Source organism: Glycine soja, chromosome 4, assembly GCF_004193775.1.
Source record: "Glycine soja cultivar W05 chromosome 4, ASM419377v2, whole genome shotgun sequence".
NCBI classification, from domain to species: Eukaryota; Viridiplantae; Streptophyta; class Magnoliopsida; order Fabales; family Fabaceae; genus Glycine; species Glycine soja.
The window spans coordinates 8,010,287-8,020,930 of NC_041005.1; the positions used below are offsets into that span (position 1 = coordinate 8,010,287).

Genomic DNA, 10,644 nt, shown 5'->3' on the forward strand with positions numbered 1-10,644 from the left:
TCAACTTCATTCATTTTTATTTTTATTTTTTACTTTTTCAAACTATTCTCTTCGTCTCTAAGATCTCTTTTAATTTTTTTTTATAAAGATATTTTTAATTTTTAGATGTATTAATTATTTTTTCCTTATATACCCTTATTTAATTATTCTCTCTATAAAGTGAATAAAGAAATAAAAAAAGATAATTTTAGAATAATAATAAATAAATGACAAATTTAATGTGATTAACTAAATTATTATTTTTCTTATAGAAAATAAATTAATTGAAAAGATCTTATGATTAATGATGAAGGGATTGCATGATTTTATGAAGAAAACCACACAACTTTATTATTGTTAAAATTACTCTTATAAGTTCTAGCTAGCTAACTGAACTAATTTGAAATCTTAAGAGATGAAAGCCATCAAGGAAGGCTTTAATATACATTATGAATAGCCAAAACATTCCAGATTGGGGGGAAAGACTAACATCTTGAGCTCATTTCTTCAACTGAGTGAATCCTAGATTTGACCCAGACCAAGATTGCGTCTAGCTAGCTGCATGGTTTGTGCAACTAATAAAAATAAATCCACCCAAGAAGCATTGTTCTTCATATATGTAATTTAATACGTAACTTTGAGAAAAAAAAATCATTTAATTAGTTACAAATTTTAACTGATTTCTTTAAAAAAATAATGGGTTATTTTAAAAAAAATCAATTTCAACAATGACATTTTTTTAAAAACAGATATTAAAAAAATTGAAAAAATATATAAGTGCTTTGCCGGAAATGACAATTTTATGAAATTAATTAATAGCCTATCCACTTGATATGATAGGCCACGTCTAGTCTTACGGATTTATTTTTTTATTTAAGAAAAAAATGTAATTAGTATCATTAAACTGCAAAAATCAACTAAGAAAACAGATATCAGAATTTCTGAAACAACCTATGAAGCTGAGTTATGCCAGCCAAAAATTGTTGTGGGATCTAACTAAAGAAGCAGCTAACATGAGAAGCCCAATTACAATCTCTATGAACAAGATTAAGGGAAAGAGTGTTGGAATTTTGTGATTTAATAATTAATATCAACTAATATTATTACATAATTATATTAATTATTTATCTACTAAATAAATATATAAGGGGATACGAACTTAAACCATTTAGATATCGGTGTTGATGAATTAGAAAATAATGTGAACATTATTAAGTTAAAGTTTTGATCTCTAACATATTGAATGGTTACAAAGTTTTTGTCTTCTCATTTAATTCAAGAACAACATTAAATAAATCACTCACAATTGAAGAATATTTAAATTAGGAATCAATAATGAATCCAAGTATTTATTTTATTCCTTATCCTTAATTATCATTTGTGATTGAATGACACTGATTACATGTCTACTAAATTTTTTTTGTTTCTTTATCATACCATTAATAAAAAAAAATTATATGAAATTAATGAACCAACTAATATTTCTCTAAAAGGTGACAGATTTCAATTCTTTTTCTTTTGAAATGGACAGATTTCAATTTTAAAAGCATAAAATTAAATAAGTTTAAATATACTTGTAGTTTCATTATTATAATTAATGAGTGGTTTTAATTCTTCATTCATTTAAATTCAGTTCTTTAATTTTTTTTTAATTATTGTAATTTAATCTCTATAATGCCCTTTAACTATATATTTTTACTTTTGAGCATTTTAAATTATTTTATATCTCAAATCTCACTTAATTTTTTTAATAGAAAAAACAATTTAATAATTTTACAAAAAGTTAATCACAAGATTTTGATTATAACAACTAAAAAAATAAAAGGTAGATTTAAATAAAAATAATTAAGCCAAGGTCACACATTAATCATAACAGACACAATATAATAAAAAAAATTGATTCCAAATTATTTTAAAAAATTCAATTTAATCCTAATTTTTTTAAAAATACATTAATATGATCATTTCCATCACAGATTAAATTGACTCCGGTATGATTGGGAGTTCCAGTGAATTTTTTTACAAATAGAAACAATTTTAGACCGTGATTATATTTATTATTATTTTAAAAAAATGAAACCATTTCCCATTTCTTATTCACTTGCGCCTTCATTCCCCAGGTCCGGATTCTACACCTTCACTTCACTACAACTTGCAGAAACCATCGTCATCCAAGCATTCAGTTTCCCTAAGCAATTTTTTTTTTTTTTTGTCATTGCTCTAACAACAGTTCAAATAATGATGCACCCCCAATCCAAATGAGCACTCCATCCCTAGCACTATTCTTTTGTTGATCTGACGAGGAAGATGAAGGGGTCAACGACTAAACCCACATTGAACCACTAATCTTCGCCTACAGCCCGCCATTGCCAGGCTCCATGTTGGGCACTGTCGCAAGTTAGGGTTTCTTTCTCTCTCCTGGACTTGGGGAATGAAAGCACAAGTGAAGAAGAAATGAAAAATGGTTTCATTTTTTAAAAATAATAATAAATATAATGAGAGTTAAAAATCACTATAATTTGTATGAAAATTGTTAAAAGTCACAATCTTATCAGCATCAATTTAATTGGACAAAAAGAATCAAAATTCTGGATTTAAAAAAAAAACTTTAAAATAAAATTGAATCTTTTAAAATAATTTGAGAATCAAATTGATAATTAAACTTATAAATAAATACAAGAATAAGAAAAATAATATATTATCCTTTATTTCAAGTAATCGTATTTAAAATAATAGAATAAATTCCACCGAACCTTTATAAAAGTTACAGCAATCTATATCTACATCTAGTTAGTTGTTAGCAAACTGATGTGTCTAATTTTCCTTTGTAAAAAGAATGCCGCCTCCAACGAGTACATTGGTAGAGCATCCCTCGTTATTAGCTCCGGAACTCCCTGTTGATAAAATATAAATCCGTTCTTTTCCTTGGCTTTCTACATAATACACCATAGTCTATATCATTAAAATGGTTAGATCCTAGTTTCAGACAAGAGTCAGTCTCCCTACTACTACTACTGTTGCTACTAATCCTACTATCTAACTTTCTATGCTGTAAAGTTGTGTTAGAAGACAAACGAGAAACATCTATCCCTCGCGAGCCTTCTGCATCAGGAGAAACTGAATCATACCTGTCCATATCAGATAGGGGCGAATGTCGCAAATTCAAGGGAGAAGATGAGGATGATGAAGATGTGTCAGAATCAGAATTCCTCCACACACTACTCCAGCCATTCCCTGAATCACCAAAAAGATATTCAGAGAAGTCATCTGTGCTGGTTGAATCACGGGTGCTATCTGTACTACAAGAACCTTCATCGGAGTTGCTGCTGATAAGGGATGAATTATCACTTGACGAGTCTTCTTCCAAAATCCTTTTCAGGTGGTGAAATTTTGAATAGAAAGAGTCCAAGGCAGGTGAGTCATCTGGAGAAATGGAACTGTTGACATGTTCAGCAACACCAGAATTTGTAGATATAGATCTTGCTTTCGTTGTAAGAGTCTTTCCACTGACTTTACGTTTTGAATCTGGGGACAGTATTCTGTTCCTAATTAATCTTGGGGCCCTTGGCGAGCACCTACAAGGTGATTCAGCTAATCAGAGAAGGTAACAAGAAAAAATGAAAATAAAAGGATCAATGAAACCACCCATCAATGGAAACTGACTGGTTCAAACCAGTCAATCTGTGAATACACTCTGTTTCTGGTCCAATTATTTCTTAATATGTGGTCCATGCCAAATTCAACCATTTGGTCCATTAATTTAGTAGGTTGTTGAACCCGTTGAACCATAACTAACAGCTCTTGCCAATTCAATTTCTGGTTCGGTTTACACCCCCTTCTCCCCAGGCCAGGCCAGGCCAGAAAAAAAAAAAAAAAACCTGGGTTACCTTGCATAGAAAAGCATATATGCTCCTTTTGTCAAGACTCTATCCAATTCAACAGCTGTCACCTGCAAGACATACAGATGGTTAACCCAAGTACAATACAAGTAATAACCACAACAAAGGTTCTATACATTTCTTCCTGTTTAGTAATACATCAAATATTTGAGGACACATTCACCCACTGAACTCAACAGTACTTTCATCCCAGAACAAAATGATTTTGGGAGGAAATTGGCTAATTTAGTCTTCTTAAATTTTCTTTTGGACAAGAAGGTAACAATGCTGCCTTGTGACCTACAAATCTCATTCTATAAACATGAGATGATGAGACCCTCATGCACTGGGTTGCTCTCAAGTATTCAAATCCACAAATTACCTGTTCATAACATTTTTTTAAATCCTGGATAGTTGCATGAGGCAGAACAGTCACTGTACCAAAATTTATTACATAGGAGAGAAGAGAAAACAGCATCAGCTTGCTAAAGAGAAGAGAGAAGACAGAACAGAAGAGCAGCATTAGCCAGAAAAAAGAGAGGCACTCGCCAGAGACACCAGACACAGTCACCGGAGAAGACAGAGGCAGCAGTGATGTCAACATAGGAGAGGCAGAGCAAGGTTTGAGAAGACACGAGAGAAACAAGGACTGGGTTGACATATTTTAAGCCAAATATTTTTTTGGCAAATGAAATCCGCAAAACAGGCCCAAATGTCTCTGTTCAGACTTCAGAGGACTTCTTTGGAATAGTCCCATAGCACCGCTATTGCATCTGCAACAGCCACTACAATTAACCTCTCCACTACAGTGGGCCCTTGTAGAGGCCAGGGGAGGCTCCGCCACTATAGCTGTGCCAAATGCCTGCTATTTTTATTCATATTTTTAAAGCATTGGTGATTAATTTAGGTTTTACAATGTTCACTACCTCAGTGTTAGCAATAGAAATAACAGTATCGGTTATGGGAATTCAGTTGATGAAACAGGAAGGACAGTGGACTACTAATTAAGATAAACATAAACCTGGAAAAGTACATTTAGCAACCAAAGTTGAATTGCTCGTAAGAATTGGGAACAGAGGCTAAACTGAGGGACTTACCACACTGTCATCAACCTTGAACCACTTGTTTTGGATATTCTTCACATAGCACACATAGTGACCCGAAAAGGCAGCATTCATGATATCTAAGTGAACAACTACCCCATACAATCTGTATATGGGTGATTTATCACTAGTCCCGCTCATGAAAGGTGCCAAGTTAAGTATTTCAGGAAATTGAATAGGCTTGTTGAGCTTCCCAAATTTCCCAGACTGCAATACAGATGTAACAAATAAGAAACGCTGCATAAAGGATGCATAGAATGCATTTAAAATAACATATTGTCTTTGAATTTAATGCATGAAATACCTGAAATCTCTTTAATGCAACTGTAAGAACATTCGGTGCCTCTGAAACTGTCAGCTTCTTCTTGGCCTTCTCATATGATTTACATCTTAAAATGAAATTGTTTATTAACAATAAGGAAAAACATATAAGTACAAGTACTCCAAATAAGAAAACACTTGCAGACACAAAAATAAGAGGAGAAACAATAACATTTTTTTGGCTGCTAGAACCCAAAATTTTGTGAAAAGCTGGTTTCATAACTTGGTGGCCACAGTAAAACACAACTCTATAAGGTTGATTTGACAGATTATCTTGCATATCAATCATCAACGGCATAGGCTGTAAACTTGTGACACTAGCATTATGCAATGCTTCTATGTACAGCCAAGACAAGATTAAATCAAAGAAAATAATGCATCAAACGAGAAATCAGTTAGAGAGAAGATTTAAACCAAAATCAATAAACATGAATTTTTCAAATTCTGATTTAACTGAAGATCACCAAAAGAACTTCCCCACTACTAAATACTACTAAAGGCAAAGGATCCACATAAGATATACTACAAGCCATTCTAACTCTTGGGATTAGGCACATGCCTAAATGTTTTCCCTTATTTTGCAAATCATCTTTTGAAAACATCAAGATGATTCTTAAGAGGAAACGATATTAAGTTTGGCTGTTACAATAAATCTACATTATCCTATTATGCCAACAGTTTAATGCAATCAAACAGCTAGACCTGTTAGGCTGTTACTAGAATTTAGAAGTTCATTTATTGAAAACTCATACTCCCTTTAACTTAATCTACGTTAAAAACTATAGTCCCTCAACTCTAATCTACAAAGATAACAATCAAGACTAGAGGCATCCAAAAAGTCAACCAACCTGACACAGTGGTACTTGTTTTCCCCATCTAAAGTCTCAGTGCTTGTAAATCGTCGAAGGGCCTCCACCAGGGTTGTTATCTCGCCTTCTATCTCAACAGTCAGATCCATCATCCTTTCCTGACGCTCAGACTTCCCTCCACATCTCATGCATTTTATCTGCCAAATGAGGTGAATGTTCATTGTCCTTGTTATACTTCAAATCAGCAGATGTTATAAACTTATAATGACAATAATAATAGAATTATCTATTTCCAAACCACGCCAACAATGTATTGCACCAATGACAGGGGAAGAAGAAAAACATAAAGATAGTTGTGTATTACTTCACCAAATAGAAACATAAAATTACCTTTGATAGAAGGTAACCTCCAAATGTTTGACCCATTAAAGTAGTGTCCTCTTCTAATGAGCCCAATGCATTAACCCCAGCTTCCATAAGGCAAACAGATTGCATTGTGTCAATAACATGCCTGTCAAGTATGTCATATGATTCATTAACTTAAAATGAATTACAAAACAATAAAATGGTATATTACATGGATTAAAAGGAGTAAAAAATACCTAAGAAATTCATGTGCATCTTCTTCTCTTCCATTAGCAAGCTGACTCCCAATATTCTGTAGATGGGAGATTATGCCCATAGGAGACACCGCAGATTTTGTGTCCTTTGACTTCAATATCAATCTTTCAAATTCACAGGTGAAACACCATTTTTTATTTGCACCTAAAATTTACATCGGAGATATTTTACCAAGGGAAACAGTTACACCTTACAAAACAGTATTCAATAAACATGATAGGTGACGATTCCATGATGGAAGCTATGATTGCATACGTACATGATTTCGAATGTGATCCTTGAAGCAAATAAGCAGTCAGAGGTGGAGTAAATGCTAAGCACTGAAGTACAGCATTAGCATAACAACTGCAAAAAAAAATTCAAAAAATGCAAGTTAAAAAATACCAAAAAAAAAAGTAAATCTTACACAAAGCAAAGTGGAGGAGCAATTGATTCTGCACACACTTTCAACAACCTAACTTTTCACATTGATATGCCAAAATATATGATCCTTATCAGCAAGGAAAGAAGAAAATACTACACACCACAAAATTGTATTGTAAATATATAAATCCACATATAAGAAGGAACCAATTATCTTCTAACATGTTGCTTATCATAAACAATATGAAATTACCTGTTTCCACAATTTATAAGACCAAATGGGCATAACTCCACCTTGTTCGAGTTATAAAGCTTGACAAACAATTCATAAGGGAAAAAACTCTGCAACAATTATAAATGTTAAGGTAACAGTAATTTGTCTTTCAAAGCACAAAAGAATGCAAAAAGATTTGTTCCAGAAGAACCTTGTCATTATGTCTTCCAGCAATATCACTCCCAACAGCTAATGGAAAGTGCTTTGACAGATTTGATCCTCTAAACTGATCAACAACTTTCAAAACAGATGTTTTCAAGCCACTCTTAGAATTTGCAGAACAGCTAGCAACCTGAGAAGAAGTGACAGTTTGAGTGCCAGATTCAATGTCATTATTCCCTTGTTTTGTACTGGAATGAGAATGTTCTTCAGTTCCAGAAGCTAAATTAGAATCAGCAAGTTCACGTGTCAGGAATCCAATTTCAGTGGACTTCAAGGTGCTGCCACGGTTGTCCACAACATGATTGGATACCTTAGAGCCAGTTGATTGCAAGATATGGAAGTTCAAAGCATCTGCACAAACTGAATTTTTGTCAACACTGGAGGATTGAGGGGAGAAAGATGATAAAGGTGGCCCAGAGCTGTCTTTAGATTCCAATTGATCAGATTCAGAACCACTTGGAGTAACATAACTCCTAACACTGGAAACTTTGCTGTTGATGAACGAGAAATTCCTCCCCTTCGAAGAATTGATCTTGTCATTCTCAGATGATGCTGATCCTGAACTTGCCATATCATTCCCAATACAGTTTGGAAAAGCATCATCAGATACAGAATCATTTGTCCTGGTATCTCTTACATGCAAAGGAGACATGGTACTGAATGAAAAGTGAAATGAAGATTCAGAAACAGTCCTTTTGCCTGTGGATTCATCAGAACAGGATGGATGAGTGTCATTCTTAGTATCATCTTTAATCCCTCTTGAATCAAGAGCTTTATCCCAGAATCCTGAAACCACTGTAGAAGGCTCAATTGTTTTCCCCTTCCACATACTTGAACCTGGATTACCATTTGATGCAAGCTTACTCTCTTCTTTACTAAAACCAGGTCCAGTATGATTTAATTTATGCATTGTAGAAAAACCATCTACTGAATCAACCAAAGTAGCAAACTTTGGTGAAGTAGACATGGTTACACCCATGCAATCATCACTAGTGTTATCAGGAATGTCAAGGGTAGGATCAACAAAAGTATGTCCCTTGGATCCATCATGCTCATTTGAGATGATGCTCTCACAGACAGAGGAATCATCAGATGAATCATTAGAACCCGTGGAAGCTGAGAATCCAGAAAATGAGTTACTGGACAATTCAGAATTAGAATCTGTTATATTTCCCTCTGCAAGGGACTCGACTCTAATATTTCCATCCTTTCCAGGTGAAACTTTTGGAGAAAAGCAGATATCAGAAATTGGGGACTTTTCAGAGGCTATTTTACATTCTTTGCCTTCACTTTCAGACTTCTCAACATGGATTCCAGAGTAGCCTTGCTCTACTAGCTTGCGGCCATGATCACTTGTTACATCATCACTCCAGCAAGTTGTGCTGGGAGGACGGCATTCTAACTTGTGACCTTGGCGCCAATGAACAGTTTGGCACTCAAAAGAACTGAAACACATCAAACCAAACATGCATACTAAAGACATTATCTTTACAAAAAAAGAACACACGGAAATATGCAGACGAAAAGCAACGAATCTGAACCACTAATACAAAATATCACAATCAGCTAAACTATTCAACATAGAATGTAAATGGGGTCACGAAAGCGAAATCAAAACCATATTGTCATATTCTCCAAACCACAGAGGATAAATTATTAATCATTAAATGAACCACAATTCTAAAGCACCTGGCAAAAGTTGCGGCATGATTTTTATTTCCATTAACAATAGCCAGCGGTTTGTAGAGAGGAACAGCCAACTGATCTCCTGTACATAATGGACTGCACTTGTCGAAGAGCTCTTCTAGTACACTTATACTAAACCGAGCCTAATTTTTCGCATGTTTATCTTTGTGGGTATATAATATTAATAATTAAGTAAATACAAATTTAACATAGTGTGGAGTTTGTTTAAGAAACCAGAAGAGATGCACTCCAGAAAAGGAAATCAGAGTCAACATTCCCATTTTCAACCCTAAACAAAAATTACTAAAAGTTCTGCACAGCAAATTGTAATCATAAGAGCATGAAAAAACGACCCCCACAAACAACCACAGCCAATGCCACATGAAAACTGGAATTCTTAAGCACAATTTGAAAACGCACCAGTAGCGAACGGATTTGCACTGCGCGCAGCGCGCGGTGGCGGGAAAATAGCACACGGCACATAGATTGCTCGGAGCGGCGGAAACCGCTGTGCCGTACTCATAGGACGCCTCTTTCTCGGCCCTGGCAGTTTCCTCCGCGGCCAAAACCAAAAGCCTCTTGATCTCATCCTTCCTGGCCTCCGAGACCTGCCATTTACGGCGAATCAGGAAGCCAATCACCGGCAGCACAACACAAACCACCACAAGGACCAGGCTCGAAAACCCTAGATCCCCGGTAACACGCATTTATCAAGCACCCGACACACATCCAGCGGCAGCCACACACCCGAAGCTGCTACTATCACCACCACACATAGGTTGGCATGACACCGGAGCGGAAGAACCAGAGAAAAACCCTCAACCCAACAACCCTGACGATTGGACGACGAGGAAGATGCGGCAACCCGTGAGGGTGAGATTAACGAGGAAAATAGAAATGTTGATCGCAGTCGCAATGAAACAGAAGATGGCACTGGAAAATTGAAAACAACGGAGCGGAACTCAACTCTCGTGGTTGTCTTGTTGTTTTGTTAGGTTCGGATCGAGAAAGAAAAGTGTCTCTGTGTTCTGTGTGCGGGGAAGAGAGAGAAAGAGGAAAACAAAAGAAAACGCGGTAAATGTAAATAAAGAGGGTGCCATTTAATAAAAATTGATGGTTGGTGTGAGTGAGCGTTTGTCCAGGGAAACCAATTTTTTTTGCCCTCGATAAATATTTTCATATTTGAAATTTGTCCACCAAAATCAAATGCGCTAACGTAGATTTTGATTCCCGAGCCAAAAAAAAAACAACATATTTTAATATTGAGAGGAAAAAAATAAATTAAAAATTTTACAGAACAGAATTCAAATGTTTTCATGTGTCTTTTAATTTTTTATTGTAATTATGATATTAATATAACATATTCATCGTTAAAAGCGATGATTAATTTTGATCGACCGAGATACAGAGGGGAAAAGAATTTGGTTGTTGGAAAGCGTGAATTCTTG

At 34.9% G+C, this 10,644-nt stretch overlaps 1 protein-coding gene across 3 annotated transcripts; it reads right to left on the bottom strand.

Annotated features, from left to right (window-relative positions):
- Nucleotides 1–2,025: 2,025 nt before the first annotated feature.
- LOC114409189 (ubiquitin carboxyl-terminal hydrolase 17-like) lies at nucleotides 2,026–10,335 on the bottom strand. Of its 3 annotated transcripts, none has more exons than XM_028372542.1 (12): nucleotides 9,617–10,335; nucleotides 7,500–8,955; nucleotides 7,328–7,416; nucleotides 6,971–7,056; nucleotides 6,693–6,855; nucleotides 6,481–6,601; nucleotides 6,130–6,287; nucleotides 5,265–5,349; nucleotides 4,955–5,167; nucleotides 3,867–3,928; nucleotides 3,108–3,554; nucleotides 2,026–2,397 (listed from the first exon to the last, which is right to left on the bottom strand). In XM_028372542.1, exons 1-12 carry the CDS (start codon nucleotides 9,901–9,903, stop codon nucleotides 2,322–2,324), a joined length of 3,243 nt encoding a protein of 1,080 aa, XP_028228343.1. In that variant the 5' UTR covers nucleotides 9,904–10,335; the 3' UTR covers nucleotides 2,026–2,321. The 3 variants fall into 3 exon arrangements, with proteins under 3 accessions (XP_028228343.1, XP_028228344.1, XP_028228342.1); XM_028372543.1 differs by having other exon boundaries at nucleotides 2,026–2,402; nucleotides 9,617–10,334; XM_028372541.1 differs by lacking the exon at nucleotides 2,026–2,397 and having other exon boundaries at nucleotides 2,662–3,554; nucleotides 9,617–10,330.
- Between the last annotated feature and the right edge of the window lie 309 nt (nucleotides 10,336–10,644).

What these genes read in the sequence shown, in the direction of transcription:
- LOC114409189 (XM_028372541.1), bottom strand. Translation starts at nt 9,903, where the DNA reads ATGCGTGTTACCGGGGATCTAGGGTTTTCGAGCCTGGTCCTTGTGGTG. An exon ending in CTGGAAGACATAATGACAAG is followed by an intron (nt 7,417 to 7,499) that starts GTTCTTCTGGAA and finishes TAATTGTTGCAG; the next exon opens with AGTTTTTTCCCTTATGAATT. An exon ending in AACAAGTACCACTGTGTCAG is followed by an intron (nt 5,350 to 6,129) that starts GTTGGTTGACTT and finishes TTTCATTTTAAG; the next exon opens with ATGTAAATCATATGAGAAGG.